This window comes from Salmo salar, chromosome 29, assembly GCF_965601325.2.
Source record: "Salmo salar chromosome 29, fSalSal1, whole genome shotgun sequence".
NCBI classification, from domain to species: domain Eukaryota; kingdom Metazoa; phylum Chordata; class Actinopteri; order Salmoniformes; family Salmonidae; genus Salmo; species Salmo salar.
The window spans coordinates 40170682-40186829 of NC_138319.1; the positions used below are offsets into that span (position 1 = coordinate 40170682).

General features: G+C 42.8%; 1 protein-coding gene across 1 annotated transcript in view; it reads left to right on the forward strand.

Moving 5' to 3' along the window:
• Positions 1-14223, forward strand: part of LOC106590676 (cysteine-rich secretory protein LCCL domain-containing 1) — a 49606-nt gene extending 35383 nt beyond the window's left edge. The window contains exons 8-15 of the mRNA XM_045710967.2: positions 2101-2161; positions 2633-2699; positions 3031-3161; positions 4062-4105; positions 4207-4279; positions 6194-6269; positions 7821-7954; positions 9704-14223. Of these exons, the coding sequence (XP_045566923.1) occupies positions 2101-2161; positions 2633-2699; positions 3031-3161; positions 4062-4105; positions 4207-4279; positions 6194-6269; positions 7821-7954; positions 9704-9755 (638 nt within the window). The 3' untranslated portion in view covers positions 9756-14223. The remainder of the gene's footprint in view (positions 1-2100; positions 2162-2632; positions 2700-3030; positions 3162-4061; positions 4106-4206; positions 4280-6193; positions 6270-7820; positions 7955-9703) is intronic.
• Positions 14224-16148: the final 1925 nt, after the last annotated feature.

The following is a 16148-nucleotide window of genomic DNA, read 5'->3' on the forward strand; positions in this document are numbered from 1 at the left end:
TTAAGTTTGTAAAAAAGCACCTGGAAGCACCTGGATGATCATCAAGATTCTTGGAAGAATGTTCTATGGATAGATTAATCAAAAATATAATTTTTTGGGGGGGACGACACAGGTCCCAATATGCCTGGCGAAAACCAAATACTGCATTTTACACTTAGAAACCTTAAAATGGCTTAAAAGAAACACATTTGAAGTTTTGGAATGGTTTCAGAAGTCCAGACCTAATCCTAATTGAGATGTTGTGGCAGAACTTGAAACGAGCAGTCCATGCTTGAAAACTCACAAATGTTGCTGAGATAAAGCAGTACTGCATGCGAGAGTTGGCCAAAATTCCTCCACGGTGATGTGAGAGACTGATAAACAACTACAGGAAGAATTTGGTTGCAGCAATTGCAGTAAATGTTGACACAACCAGATATTGTGTGTAAAGGTGGAATTACTTTTTCACACTGGGGAATTGGGTGTTGCAGTCATTTGATTAATTAAATAGATAAGATATATACATTGTTTTTTGTTATTTGTAAACTCTGGTTCACTTTATCGAATATTAGGTTTTGGGTGAAGATCTGCTAAGATTCAGTATAAGAAATATGTAAAAAATATAGAAAATCAGAAAGGGGGCAAATACTTTTTTACGGGCACTGATACTGCAAATTTGTACATCCACTGTATATCAACCGTATAAATCCATCCAAAGCCCTATCCATTCATGTCAATCAATCAATCAATCAATCACATTTATTTATAAAGCCCTTCTTACATCAGCTGATGTCACAAAGTGCTGTACAGAAACCCTGAACAGCAAAGCAATGCAGGTGTAGAAGCACGTAAACATTCCCGGTAGCTAGCTAGACGGAGCTTGCGGAGGATATTTCAATGAGTGGTTTGCATGCGCCATGACGTTAGCATTACAAGCTTACAACCACTGACTAGCTGTGGCAAAAATGTGCCTAGCTATCTGCGTCTGCATTGCGTCTACCTCTGTCATGTTTCAGAGGGAATTATTTTCAAGCCCTGCCTACCTAAACTTGTGATTTTGTTAGGAAAGTTGTCTGTCTGAAGAGCACCCTCCCTTAATTAGCCAAGAAAATCCAACGTGATTCTCATACCTAGAACTGGGTTTTCCGAGACTACCTAGACACTAATCTTGGTTCATTTTAGCATTTTCCCCCAAATGCTTAAGGTTAGGATTGGGGGAGTTGAAGCTGAACCTAGATCTGTACCTAGAAAAACTTCACCTCAGAGCATAGCAACACCTCACTAGCCTATATGTTGTCTCCTGTAGTGGTGGTTAACACAAAGACAGGCAGATGAAAGCATTGTGTGTTTTCTGTGTGTTACATATGTGAATAGCTAGTTAGCTTGACAGCTCTGTGTGCTACAGACGTGAATAGCTAGTTAGCTTGACAGCTCTGTGTGCTACAGACGTGAATAGCTAGTTAGCTTGACAGTTCAGTGTGTTCTGTGTGCTACAGATATAAATAGCTAGTTAGCTTAACAGTATAGTGTGTGTTCTGTGTGCTACAGATGTGAATAGCTACAGTAGTTAGCTTGACAGTTCTGTGTATTTCGGATGTGAATAGCTAGTTAGCCTGACAGCTCTGTGTGTTCTGTGTGCTACATATGTGAATAGCTAGTTAGCTTAACAGTATAGTGCTACAGACGTGAATATCTAGTTAGCTTGATAGCTGTGTGCTACAGACGTGAATAGCTAGTTAGCTTGACAGCTCTGTGTGTTCTGTGTGCTACAGACGTGAATAGCTAGTTAGCTTGACAGCTGTGTGCTACAGACGTGAATAGCTAGTTAGCTTGACAGCTCTGTGTGTTCTGTGTGCTACAGACGTGAATAGCTAGTTAGCTTGACAGCTGCATGTGCTACAGATGTGAATAGCTAGTTAGCTTGACAGCTGTGTGCTACAGACGTGAATAGCTAGTTAGCTTGACAGTTCAGTGTGTTCTGTGTGCTACATATGTGAATAGCTAGTTAGCTTGACAGCTCTGTGTGCTACAGACGTGAATAGCTAGTTAGCTTGACAGCTACGTGTGCTACAGATGTGAACAGCTAGTTAGCTTGACAGTACAGTGTGTTCTGTGTTGCAGCTCAGCATGTGACCTGTGACACTAAGCTACGAGATCAGTGCAAAGGAACCACGTGCAACAGGTAAAGGAAAAAACAACCACACACACACACACACACACACACACACACACACACACACACACACACACACACACACACACACACACACACACACACACACACACACACACACACACACACACACATCGTCTCAAATCAGCTGTCCCTGTCTATGTTACCACTGATAAATAAAGACCCATTCAGTGGTTGAGGAGCTCCCCATCCAACTCCTTCACAGAGAACACAATGTCTCCCTGATAGACTGGTCCCCTTCACAGAGGACACAATGCCTCTCTGGTAGACTGGTCCCCTTCACAGAGGACACAATGCCTCCCTGATAGACTGGTCCCCTTCACAGAGGACACAATGTCTCCCTGATAGACTGGTCCCCTTCACAGAGGACACAATCATTTTCAAGTACTTCTCAATAAACCAAAAAATGGACTTAAATTGAAATTGATCCCAGCCCTAAATCATCTATGTTCTCCTCAGGTACGAGTGTCCTGCCGGCTGTTTAGAGTCCACAGGGAAGGTGGTTGGGACAGTACACTATGAGATGGTGATTACATTATCATACATTATCAAATCAAATTACATCCTATTGCCTATGGGCCCTGGTCAAAAGAAATGCATTATGGGCCCTGGTCTAAAATAGTGGATTATGGGCCCTGGTCTAAAGTATTGTAGGCAATATGGTACAATTTGGGACAAAGACTAAGTCTTATACTGAATAGGTTAATCAAAATGCAGATAAAAATACTGAGCTAATGCATGGTAAATAAAGCGGCATAATGAATTTCAATGTACAGTGTACTAACTTTACACTGTAAACTTTACACTCTACAGTGTTAACTTTACAATGTACTAACTTTACAGTGTTAACTTTACAGCAATCTAGTATCTGCCGTGCTGGCCTCCACTCCGGAGTGATAGATAAGGATGGAGGATGGCTGGATGTCACCAGACAAGGCAGGAAGGACTTCTTCATTAAGTCCAACAAGAATGGAATTCAGTCTCTAGGGTATGGAAGCGTCATCTATCTTGCAAACACTATCTCTTTGCCCAACATATCTCGTTGCCCTCTTGACAACCACTGACAAAAAGCTAGCATTTTGACGGCGCGAGACGGGTGAAGGCATTTCAAGCTGAGGACAGTTTACACATCAGCTGAGGGGAGGACGGCAAGTAATAATGGCTGGAACGGAGCCAATGGAATGGCAATCAAACAAATGGAAACCATGTATTTGCTACCATTCCACTAATTCCACTCCGGCCATTACCACGAGCCCATCCTCCCCATTTAAGGCGCCGCCAACCTCCTGTGTAAACACATGTCCATGTCCGAGTCATAGAATTTGTAAAAAGCGTGAGCTGGCACACACCCAAACATGTTTGTAGAGGTGCTGAATAGCGGAGAGTAAACTGTAGAAAAATAAAGTACGAAAGTTACGCTCTACATGCTCCCAATAGGGTTGCAAACTTTCAGTCAATTCCCTGGTTTTCCTGAAATCCCAGTTGGCGAATTCCTGGGAACCATAAAACTTCTTAGGTCAGTGGATATGTTTGGGATACTCAGGGCCGGTCTTAAGCTTTTGGCTGGATGCTTTTCATTCTAGGAAATAGGGTCCGGATAAACCCTTCATATCGTTTGGAGTATTTCCGCTCTCTGTTGATAAAATGTAGTTTTTTTTTTTTTTTCGAAATGGGGCTTCCTGTCTTCTAGAAAGAGTGAACAGAGGAATAACAATGTGCAAGGATGCAAAACTCTGGTGACTTTCCATAAATTCCCAAGTTTTACAGAAAACCTGGGCGGAGGATTACGAATGTCTGGGAAACTTCCAACCAGGAAGAATAAAAACCTACGAATTTGGCGAAAGTTACCAGAATTTTGGAATCATAAGAATGTTTTTTACATTTACAGGAAGTATCAGAGCGCCAATGCTTTTATCATCTCCAAAGTAACAGGTCAGTACAGTACAACAACTATGGAATTAACTGAATTAGATTACATTAAGTCCTGTTGAGATCTCCTTGGGCCTGATATCAGCCTCCTTCCTGCCTTCCAGTGAAAGCGATCACCTGTGAGACCACGGTGGCTCAGATGTGTTCATATCAAAAGCTTGTAAAGCACTGTCCAAGGTATGACCATTACTCACTGTCTGTCTGTCTGTCTGTCTGTCTGTCTGTCTGTCTGTCTGTCTGTCTGTCTGTCTGTCTGTCTGTCTGTCTGTCTGTCTGTCTGTCTGTCTGTCTGTCTGTCTGTCTGTCTGTCTGTCTGTCTGTCTGTCTGTCTGTTCAATTCAAAGGGGCTTTACTTTTCATGGGGAAATGTGTTTACATAGTCAAAGCATGTGAAATAAACACATAAGTATTGGTGGTATTTACAATGTTGTTTGTGCTCAACTGGTTGCCCCTTTTTTTCATGGCTCATCAAATATTGCTGTGAATGCACAGTGTGGTATTTCCCTTAACCGATATGGAGTTGATCTATGTTTGACTTGTTCAACAATTATTTGTGGATCTGAAGGAAATGTGTGTCTCTAATGTGGTCATACATTTGGCAGGAAGTTAAGAAGTGCAGCTACGTGTTCCTCATTTTGTTGCTCTCAAAAGCGACCTCTCTCAATAGCAAGGCTATTCTCACTGAATCTTTACATAGTCAATGATTTTCTTAATTTTGGGTCAATCACAGTGGTCAGGTATTCTGCCGCTGTGTACTCTCTGTTTAGGGACAGATAGCATTCAAATTTGCTTCGTTTTTTTGGTTAATTGTTTCCAGTGTGTCAAATAGTTATATTTTTTCTTCCTCATAATTTGGTTTGGGTCTATTTGTGTTGCTGGCCTGGGACTCTGTTTGTGTTTGTGAACAGAGCCCAAGTACCAGATGGCAGAGGGATCGCTAGGTTCAGAAGACTGCTTTTGTTTTGGTTTGTTTGTTTGTCAGTAAGGGTGGTTTGTTTTACCATATTTTGGTATGAAGCCAATTTGACATTTGCTCAGGACATTTTTTTTCACTGAGGAAATGTTGCCGTCTGCTGTTGATGATACTGAAGAGGATTTTCAGAGATTGCTGTTGACACAGATTGGGATCAAATTCGTGGATTGGGGGTGACCAGTCCTTGGTTCCAAATATTGGGGAAGATCCCAGAGCTAAGGATGATGTTAAAGAGTTTAAAAATAGCCAATTTGAATTTGTGGTCTGTATATTTTATCATTTCATTGAGGATACCATCAACACCACAGGCCTTTTGGGGTTGGAGGGTTTGTATTTTGTCCTGTACCTCATCCAATGAAATTGGAGAATCCAGTGGGGTTCTGGTAATCTTTAATAACTGACTCTTCATTTTGTAAATTATCATGTTTTGATCTTTGTTCTTTGTTAAATGGCCGAAAAGATTTTGAATAGCTCTTCAGTCTGATAGGTGTGTCAGTGGACTGACTGTGAACGCCCTGAGAGACTCTGGGTTGAGGTCAGTGATAAAGTAGTCTACAGTACTACTACCAAGAGATGAGCTATAGGTGTACCTACCGTAGGAGTCCCCTCAAAGCCTACCATTTACACATGTACAGACACAGCGTCCAACAGCGCTGCAGGAGTTGTGACCCGTTTTTGTTGGTTACGTTGTCGTAGTTGTGTCTAGGGGGGCATATGGGGGAGGGAATGCTGTCACCTCCAGGTAGGTGTTTGTCCCCCTGTGTGCTGAGAGTGTCAGGTTCTTGTCCTGTTCTGGCATTTAGGTCACCACAGACTAGTACATGTCCCTGGGCCTGGAAATGGTTGATCTCCCCCTCCAGGATGGAGAAGCTGTCTTCATTAAAGAATGGGGATTCTAGTGGGGGGATATAGGTAGCACACAGGAGGACATTTTTCTCTGTTGAGATCATTTCCTTATTTATTTCTAAGGTCTGATCTAGATCTAAATAGGTTGTGGGCATGGTCTCTCTCTGACTCTATCTCTTTCATCTACCCCCCTCCACCTCACAACACTACCCCTTTATAGAGTAAATTAGATTGTTTAAACATTAAGCTACACTGATCCTGTCTGTTTTCAGGTTATATTGCCCCAGGAACTGCATGGACGAGAACCCTAACATATCACGGGTCATCGGAACCAGAATCTATTCAGATGTAAGTGACTCAGCTAAGCTCAGAGGCAAATCTGGTGTGTTCTTAGAATCCCTGATGTTTCATGATGCCAAATATCAGGTCAGTGGAGAATCTGGTGCGTTCTTAGAATCCCTGATGTTTCATGATGCCAAATATCAGGTCAGTGGAGAATCTGGTGCGTTCTTAGAATCCCTGATGTCATACCTCAGATCAGAGGGCTGTTGTATAGTGTCTGATTCAGTCTTGACTACAGAGATTCCTCACAGTGTTCTCTCTCTCGCGCTCTCTCTCTCTCTCTCTTTGTTTCTTACTTCTCTCCCTCTCTCTTTGGTCTCTCTCTTGTCTCTCTTTCTCGCTCTCAGCCTCTCTGTCTGTCCCACATCTTTGTATCTCTACCTCTCTTCCCCTTCGCTCTCCCTCTTCCTCTCTCTCTTCTCTCCCTTTCCCTCTCTCCCTCTTCCTCTCTCTCTTCTCTCCCTTTCCCTCTCTCCCTCTTCCTCTCTCTCTCTCCCTCTCTTTCGCTTATCTCTTATTTCTCTCTTGTGGCAGAAATTCTAAAGAGAGAGTCTGCAGATTCTTCAAACATCAACTTTATTATAAGATTAGCAAAAATGGAGCAGTGAACCTTTCACCGTTGAAGATGGTTAATAAGGCCCGACGAATCATAATTGGGTCACAGCTTTTATAGAAAAAAAAAGTAAAACTTATTTTGTCTGCGTGGCAATTTAGCAGATGTGTGGAAACAGGGGCGGAGCATGGTGTGTAAAAGGCGATTTGGTTTGTCTGCGTAGATTAAGATAGCCCCCCGAGGTTGATAGCACGAGGGCTCAACCGTTTAACTGCGTTCTGTCACAGTTCACACTATAATGTGCTACTTCCTGCAAGGTTCCACACAGCTGACTTCCTGCAGATTGTAAACCCACGGGATGTCTCACGCGCTTGCGGTCGCATCTAAACGGACCTTAGCTATACGCCTAGTCTTACGAATAAGTCACACCAAGAGAACTTTGTGTCAGGTTCGAAAAAAAAAAAACATTAGCGTTTAACAAGAGACAATTCTTTAAGTAAAAAAAAAATTGGATAGCATGACTAATTCTGTCATTTTTCACGACGGTCTCTCGATCGGTCTTTCACCAGCCCAACTCTCTAACCATCTTTTTTCTTCTCCCTCCCTCCCTCCCTCCCTCCATCTCTCTCTCTCTCTCCCTCTCCCCCTCTCTCTCTCTCTCTCTCTCTCCCTCTCTCTCTCTCTCTCTCTCTCTCTCTCTCTCCATCCCTCTCTCTCTCTCTCTCTCTCTCTCTCCATCCCTCTCTCTCTCTCTCTCTCTCTCTCTCTCTCTCTCTATCCCCCCCTCTCTCTCCCTCCCTCTCTCCCTCTCTCTCTCTCTCTCCCTCCCTCCCTCCCTCCCTCCCTCCCTCCCTCCCTCTCTCCCTCCCTCCCTCCCTCCCTCCCTCCCTCCCTCCCTCCCTCCCTCCCTCCCTCCCTCTCTCCCTCCCTCCCTCTCTTTCTCTCTCTCTCTCTCTCTCCCTCTCTCTCTCTCCCTCCCTCCCTCCCTCTCTCCCTCTCTCCAGAAATCCAGTATATGCCGGGTGGCGGTCCACGCAGGGGTGCTTCAGAACAATGTGGGTGGCTACATCGACGTGATGCCGGTAGACAAGCGGAAACAGTACATTGCCTCGTACCAAAACGGCATTACTTCCGAGAGGTACGGACCGACCCACGGCTGTGTGGAGCTTATCCCACACTGTGGTCATTCATCTCAGCCTGGTGTCTAGCACACACCAGCACAGCTTAAAGTCTGCATCTTAAATGAGGCTCTATTTCCTACATAGTGGACTACTTTTGACCAGGGCCCATAATGCTATAATATGGTGCTATTTGGAACACAACCATATACTGTACGGTAAGTCCCCTAGTGTCTTTGTGTAATGATATGGAATACACTGGAGAGAGAGAGAGAGAGAGAGACAGAAAGAAATGCCTGAATGAAAATAAGGAAATGTAATTTTAATGGAAGTAGAAAATGTAATGATGACATGTTATCACAGTATAAGATAGATAGAGCGTGAACACAAAGTAAGTGGGCTAGAATTGGAGAGTCTGTCTGACTGACTGTATCAGGAAGGGAATAGTTGAGTCAGGGCTATGCAGTATCTACCAGTCTCTTTACCGGTCTCTCTACCGGTCTACAGGTCTCTCTACCAGTCTCTCTACCAGTCTCTTTACCGGTCTCTCTACCGGTCTACAGGTCTCTCTACCAGTCTCTTTACCAGTCTCTTTACCGGTCTCTTTACCAGTCTCTTTACCGGTCTCTCTACCGGTCTCTCTACCGGTCTCTCTACCGGTCTCTTTACCGGTCTCTCTACCGGTCTCTCTACCGGTCTCTCTACCGGTCTCTCTACCGGTCTCTTTACCGGTCTCTCTACCGGTCTCTTTACCGGTCTCTTTACCGGTCTCTCTACCGGTCTCTCTACCGGTCTCTCTACCGGTCTCTTTACCGGTCTCTCTACCGGTCTCTCTACCGGTCTCTTTACCGGTCTCTTTACCAGTCTCTTTGCCGGTCTGGAAACAGAGGAACAGTTCAATCAGTGCTAGTTTCTGCATTGGACAATAAAAGTGCTGCAAGTCCTGTGCAGGCCAGCGTGCACATTAAAAATACAGGTTTAGCTAGCTAAGTATTAGTATTACACAGCCTAGTAGTAGTGTTATATAGCCTAGTATTAGTGTTAGCTAGCCTAATATTCGTTTTATATAGCTTAGTGTTAGTGTTAGCTAGCCTAGCAGCGACATCTCTTCAGGGCTAAAGATCCGGTTTAGATCTATCTGTATCTCCTAAGCATGTCAAGCCACAGCGCTCTCTCTCTCTCTCTCTCTCTCTCTCTCTCTCTCTCTCTCTCTCTCTCTCTCTCTCTCTCTCGCTCGCTCTCTCTCTCCAACTCAACCCGGTGGGATGCCTATTTGTGTCAGTCTGTCATCTCTCTATTTGTGTAAAAGCTGCACGTCTCTATTTCTTTCTTTTTTCAAGACAACGTAAAGTTGAGTCTATCTGTTTCACCAGAAGTTTATCAGTTTGTTGGAACAGCAAAGACTTGTATTTCTTTGTGTCGCGGCGTCTGTTATCGAGCGGCTGGCGTTCATGGTTGACATCTATGTTGGTCTGTAAAACAGGTCTATCAGCTGTGTTTGTTTGTGTTTATCAGCTGTCTGTCTGTCTGTCTGTCTGTCTGTCTGTCTGTCTGTCTGTCTGTCTGTCTGTCTGTCTGTCTGTCTGTCTGTCTGTCTGTCTGTCTGTCTGTGTAGAACGTCCAGGACAGTGAGATTCTGACACATTTCACAGGCAGCCAGACTGATTCCTTCTCTTGTTTTCTGTCTGCTCCTTCTCCCCCTCCTCCTCCTTTCCTCCTCTTCCTCTCACCCCTTCATCTCTCCCCCTCCCTTCCTCTCGCCCCACCAGTCTTCAGAACCCACCAGGAGGAAAGGCATTCCGGGTGTTTGCTGTGATCTGAATGTTTCGTGTTCCGACTGAGTGTTCCGTGTTCCGACTGAGTGTTCCATGTTCTGACTGAGTGTTCCGTGTTCTGACTGAGTGTTCCGTGTTCTGACTGAGTGTTCCGTGTTCTGACTGAGTGTTCCGTGTTCTGACTGAGTGTTCCGTGCTCTGACTGAGTGTTCCGTGTTCTGACTGAGTGTTCCGTGTTCTGACTGAGTGTTCCGTGTTCTGACTGAGTGTTCCGTGTTCTGACTGAGTGTTCCGTGTTCTGACTGAGTGTTCCGTGCTCTGACTGAGTGTTCCGTGTTCTGACTGAGTGTTCCGTGTTCTGACTGAGTGTTCCGTGCTCTGACTGAGTGTTCCGTGTTCTGACTGAGTGTTCCGTGTTCTGACTGAGTGTTCCGTGTTCTGACTGAGTGTTCCGTGTTCTGACTGAGTGTTCCGTGTTCTGACTGAGTGTTCCGTGCTCTGACTGAGTGTTCCGTGTTCTGACTGAGTGTTCCGTGTTCTGACTGAGTGTTCCGTGTTCTGACTGAGTGTTCCGTGTTCTGACTGAGTGTTCCGTGCTCTGACTGAGTGTTCCGTGTTCTGACTGAGTGTTCCGTGTTCTGACTGAGTGTTCCGAAGGTCAGGGGCTCCATCTCTCCTCTCTCACCAAACACAGAATCACTCATCTCTGCTGTCTGTAGGCTGAATGGGCTGTGAACACTCATCTCTGCTGTCAAAACCTGAGAATGACTGAAACGTTTTTCTGGCCTTTTCACTAGCCGTGAGGTCAGAGGACGTTTCCACGGAAACTATAGACATTTAACACAGGTACGGGCAGCGCTGAATGAAGAGAGACGGGAGAGAGCAAGGCTGGTGCTCAGTGCAGTCGCATTTCAATGTTTTAATGTTATCTGGCTCATTTTATAAACTGTATATATTTGACGTAATTGCTAGAATTACTTTAAACTGTAAAGTGCAGTACCAGTCAAAAGTCTGGACACACTTACTCATTCCAGGGTATTTCTTTATTTTTACTGTTTTCTACATTGTAGAATAATAGTGAAGACATCAAAACTATGAAATAACACATATGGAAGCATGTAATAACCAGAAAAGTGTTAAGCAAATTTAAAATATAATATATATTTTAGATTCTTCAAAGTAGCCACCCTTTGCCTTGATGACAGCTTTGCACACTCTTGACATTCTCTCAACTAGCTTCACCTGAAATGCTTTTCCAACAGCCTTGAAGTTCCCACATATGCTGAGCATTTGTTGGCTGCTTTTCCTTCACTCTGTGGTCCAAGTCATCCCAAACCATCTCAATTCGGTTGAGGTCGGGGGATTGTGGAGGCCAGGTCATCTGATGCAGCACTCCATCACTCTCCTTCTTGGTCAAATAGCCCTTACACAGCCTGGAGGTGTGCTGGGTCATTGTCCTGTTGAAAAACAAATGATAGTCCCACTAAGCTCAAACCAGATGAGATCAAATCAAATTTATTTGTCACATACACATGGTTAGCAGGTGTTAATGCAAGTGTAGCGAAATGCTTGTGCTTCTAGTTCTGACCATGCATTAATATCTAACAAGTAATCTACCAATTCCACAACAACTACCTTGTACACACAAGTGTAAAGGAATGAATACGAATATGTACATAAAAATATAGAAATAAATGAGTGATGGCCGTGCGGCATAGACAAGATGTAATTATAGAGTACAGTATATACATATGAGATGAGTAATGTAGGGTATAAAAGCATATAAAGCAGCATTGTTTAAGGTGGCTAGTGATACATTACATCAGGATGGCAAGATGCAGTAGATGGTATAGAGTACAGTATATACATATGAGATGAGTAATGTTGATTATGAAAACATTATATAAAGTGGCATTGTTTAAAGTGGCTAGTGATACATCTAATTACATCAAGATGGCAGGATGCAGTAGATGGTATAACGTACAGTATATACATATGAGATGAATAATGTAGGTTATGTAAACATTATCTAATATAAATAATATAAAGTGGCAAGTGATAAATTGATTACATCAATTTTCCCATGTATTAAAGTGGCTTGAGTTGAGTCAGTATGTTGGCAGCAGCCACTCAATGTTAGTGATGGCTGTTAACAGTCTGATGGCCTTGAGATAGAAGCTGTTTTTCAGTCTCTCGGTTCCAGCTTTGATGCACATGTACTGACCTCGCCTTCTGGATGATAGCTGGATGAACAGGCAGATGGCGTATCACTGCAGAATGCTGTGGTAGCCATGCTGGTTAAGTGTGCCTTGAAATCTAAATAAATCACAGACAGTGTCACCAGCAAAGCACCATCACACCTCCCACTAAGCGCAAACCAGATGGGATGGCATATCACTGCAGAATGCTGTGGTAGCCATGCTGGTAAAGTGTGCCCTGAATTCTAAATACATCACACCTCCTCCTCCATGCTTCATGGTGGGAACCACACATGCAGAGATCATCCATTCACCTACTCTGCGTCTCACAAAGACACAGCGGTTGGAACCAAACATCTCAAATTTGGACTCATCAGACCAAAGGACAGATTTTCACCGGTCTAAAGTCCATTGCCCGTGTTTCTTGACCCAAGCAAGTCTCTTCTTCTTATTGGTGTCCTTTAGTAGTGGTTTCTTTACAGCAATTCGACCATGAAAGCCTGATTCACACAGTCTCCTCTGAACAGTTGATGTTGAGATGTGTCTGTTACTTGAACTCTGTGAAGCATTTATTTGGGCTGCAATTTCTGAGGCTGGTAACTCTAATGAACTGTCAGGGCTTTCTTCGTCTCCTGACGATATAACGAAATCATCGTCGGAAAAGGTAGACCAATACGCAGCAGGTATGTGATTGTTCATTTTTGAACATTTATTCACTTCAAAACGAATACAAAAACAACAAACAAGAAAACAAACGATTCACTGACAGTCTGGCAAGGCACAGGCTAAACACAGAACAATCACCCACAGATAACAAACAAACACACCCAACTAATATAGGACTTCCAATCAAAGGCAACACCACACAGCTGCCTTCAATTGGAAGTCCACCCCAATTAACTCAGCATAGAACCAGACACACTAGACTAAACATAGAAATACATAAACCAAAACCCGGAAATACTAAATCAAACACCCTTTTAACAAACACACCACCCCGAACCACATAAAACGAATACCCTCTGCCACGTCCTGACCAAACTACAATACTAATTAACCCTTATACTGGCCAGGACGTGACATGAACGTATCCTTTGCAGCAGAGGTAACTCTGGGTCTTCCTTTCCTGTGGCGGTCCTCATGAGAGACAGTTTAGTCATAGGCCTTGATTGTTTTTGCGACTGCACTTGAAGAAACTTTCAAAGTTCTTGAAATTTTCCATATTGACTGACCTTCATGTCTTAAAGTAATGATGGCTGTAGTTTCTCTTCTTTTATTTGAGCTGTTCTTGCCATAATATTGACTTGGTCATTACCCAATAGGGCTATCTTCTGTGTACCACCACTACTTTGTCACAACACAACTGATTGGCTCAAACGCAAGGAAAGAAATTCCACAAATTGACTTTTAACAAGGCACACCTGTTAATTGAAATGCATTCCAGGTGACTACCTCGTGAAGCTGGTTGAGATAATGCCAAGAGTGTGCAAAGCTGTCATCAAGGCAAAGGGTGGCTACTTTGAAGAACCTCATATAAAATATATTTTGATTTGTTTAACACTTTTTGTTGCTTACTACATGATTCCATATGTGTTATTTCATAGTTTTGATGTATTCACTATTATTCTACAATGTAGAAAATAGTAACAAATAAAGAAAAACCTTGGAATGAGTCGGTGTTCTAAAACAGTCCAAATGTTTGACTGGTACTGTGTATATATATATATATATATATATATATATATATATATATATATATATATATATATATATATATATGTGTGTGTGTTGTTGGTTTTGTTATTATTGTCTTGCCTGTAGAACTGAACTGATGTCCAATATTACAACAACAGAATATAACATAGATAACAATATACAAGTTAGCACTTAAAGGAACATCATTATTTTATACCGTAATGTAATAGTATGTCAGATTAGACCTGCTTCTGTCTGGCCCATGTTATTATAGGTGCTGTGGAAAAGTACTTTATCTGTGTATGTTTGCCTTTCTAAACAACATCAGTAGGTATTATTTGTACTTTATGCTGTTTTTCTATCAGTGGTATCAAGGAGTAAGCCAAGGAATGCTGCTACGTATGTTTTTAATATGTAGTAATATTCCCATAGAGAGTAATACTACTCCATAGAGATGTTATGGTTCGGTATTGGTTATGGTTTTGTTATGGCTAGGGCTCTGTGTTTTGCCCAATGATGTGACATAGCAAGATTATATCACGTATATTGAACAAAAAAATATAAACACAACATGTAAAGTGCTGGTCCCATGAGCTGAAATAAAAGATCCCAGAAATGTTACATAGTCACGAAAAGTTTTATTTCTCTCAAATTGTTCTCCTTTGCCAAAATAATCTATCCACCTGAAAAGTGTGGCATATCAGGAAGTTGATTAAACAGCATGATCCTTACACAGGTGCACTGTGGGGACAGTAAAAGACTACTATAAAATGTACAATTTTGACACACAACACAACGCCACTGTTTTGAAGGAGAGTGCAATTGGCATGTTGACTGCAGGAATGTCCAACAGAGCTGTTGCCAGAGAATTCAATGTTAATTTCTCTACCATAAGCCACCTCCAGTGTAGTTTTAAAGAATATGTCAGTGCATTCAACCCGGCCTCACAACCTCAGACCAAGTGTAACCACGCCAACCCAGGTCTTCCACATCCGTCGTCTTCACCTGCGGGATTAATTTGAGACCAGCCAGCTGAACAGCTGACGAAACTGTGGGTTTGCATAGTCAAAGAAATTCTTGAAAAACTGTCAGAAACCATCTCAGGGAAGCTCATCTGCGTTCTCGTCGTCCTCACCAAGGTCTTGACCTGACTGTAGTTTGGCATCGTGACCGACTTCAGTTGACAAATGCCCATCTTCTTTCGATAGAGATATGTGCTCTTCCTGGATGAATTCTGGTTTCAACTGTATGGCGTCGTGAAGGCGAGCGATTGGCTGACGTCAACTTTGTGAACAGAGTGCTTCATGGTGGCGGTGGGGTTAGGATATGGGCAGGTATAAGCTATGGGCAACAAACACAATTGCATTTTATCAATGGAATTTTGAATGCACAGAGATATCGTGATGAGATCATGAGGCCCATTGTCGTGCCATACATCTGCCGCCATCACCTCATGTTTCAGCATGATAATGCACGGCCACATGTCGCAACGGCCTCTGTACACAATTCCTGAAAGCTGAAAATGTCCTGCATACTCACCAGACACATCAACAATTGAGCATGTTTGGGATGCTCTGGATCGACATGTACGACAGCGTGTTCCAGTTCCCGAAAATATCCAACAACTTCACACAGCCATTGAAGAGGAGTGGGACAACAATGGACAGGCCACAATCAACAGCCTGATCAACTCTGTATTCCCAGTCATTTGAAATTCATAGTTAAGCCTTATCCGGAAAGGAGAATTACACCAAAGCATGAAAACATAAAGCAATTGTCTGTGTATGGGACCTTCTAACATACAAAGAAAAGGCAATTTGAGGAAATAAAGGTTCAAATTCAGGTACACTACCGTTCAAAAGTTTGGTGTCACTTAGACATTTTCTTGTTTTTGAAAGAACATTTTTTTTTTAATTGTCCATTAAAATAACATCAAATTCATCAAAAATACAGTGTAGACATTGTTAATGTTGTAAATTACTAATGTATCTGGAAACGGCAGATTTTTTTTATGGAATATCTACATAGGCGTACAGAGGCCCATTATCAGCAACCATCACTCCTGTGTTCCAATGGCTTCATAAAATAGTACCCACAAAACACCAGTGTCACCGTCAACAGTGAAGAGGCAACTCCAGGATGCTGGCTTTCTAGGCAGAGTTGCAAAGAAAAAGCCATATCTCAGACTGGCCAATAAAAATAAAAGATTAAGATGGGCAAAATAACACAGACTCTGGACAGAGGAACTCTGCTTAGAAGGCCAGCATCCTGGAGTTGCCTCTTCATTGTTGACGTTGAGACTGGTGTTTTGCGTGAACTATTTAATGAAGCTGCCAGTTGAGGACTTGAGGCGTCTGTTTCTCAAACTAGACACTCTAATGTACTTGTCCTCTTACTCAGTTTAAAAGACTCAGAATTCCCTCATGAGATTGGAATGTTGGGAGTTTGATCCCAGGCTGATTCATACCAAAGACTATAAAAATGGAACCTGATGCGTCTCTCAAATCAAATCAAATATTATTGGTCACATACACCGAATACAACAG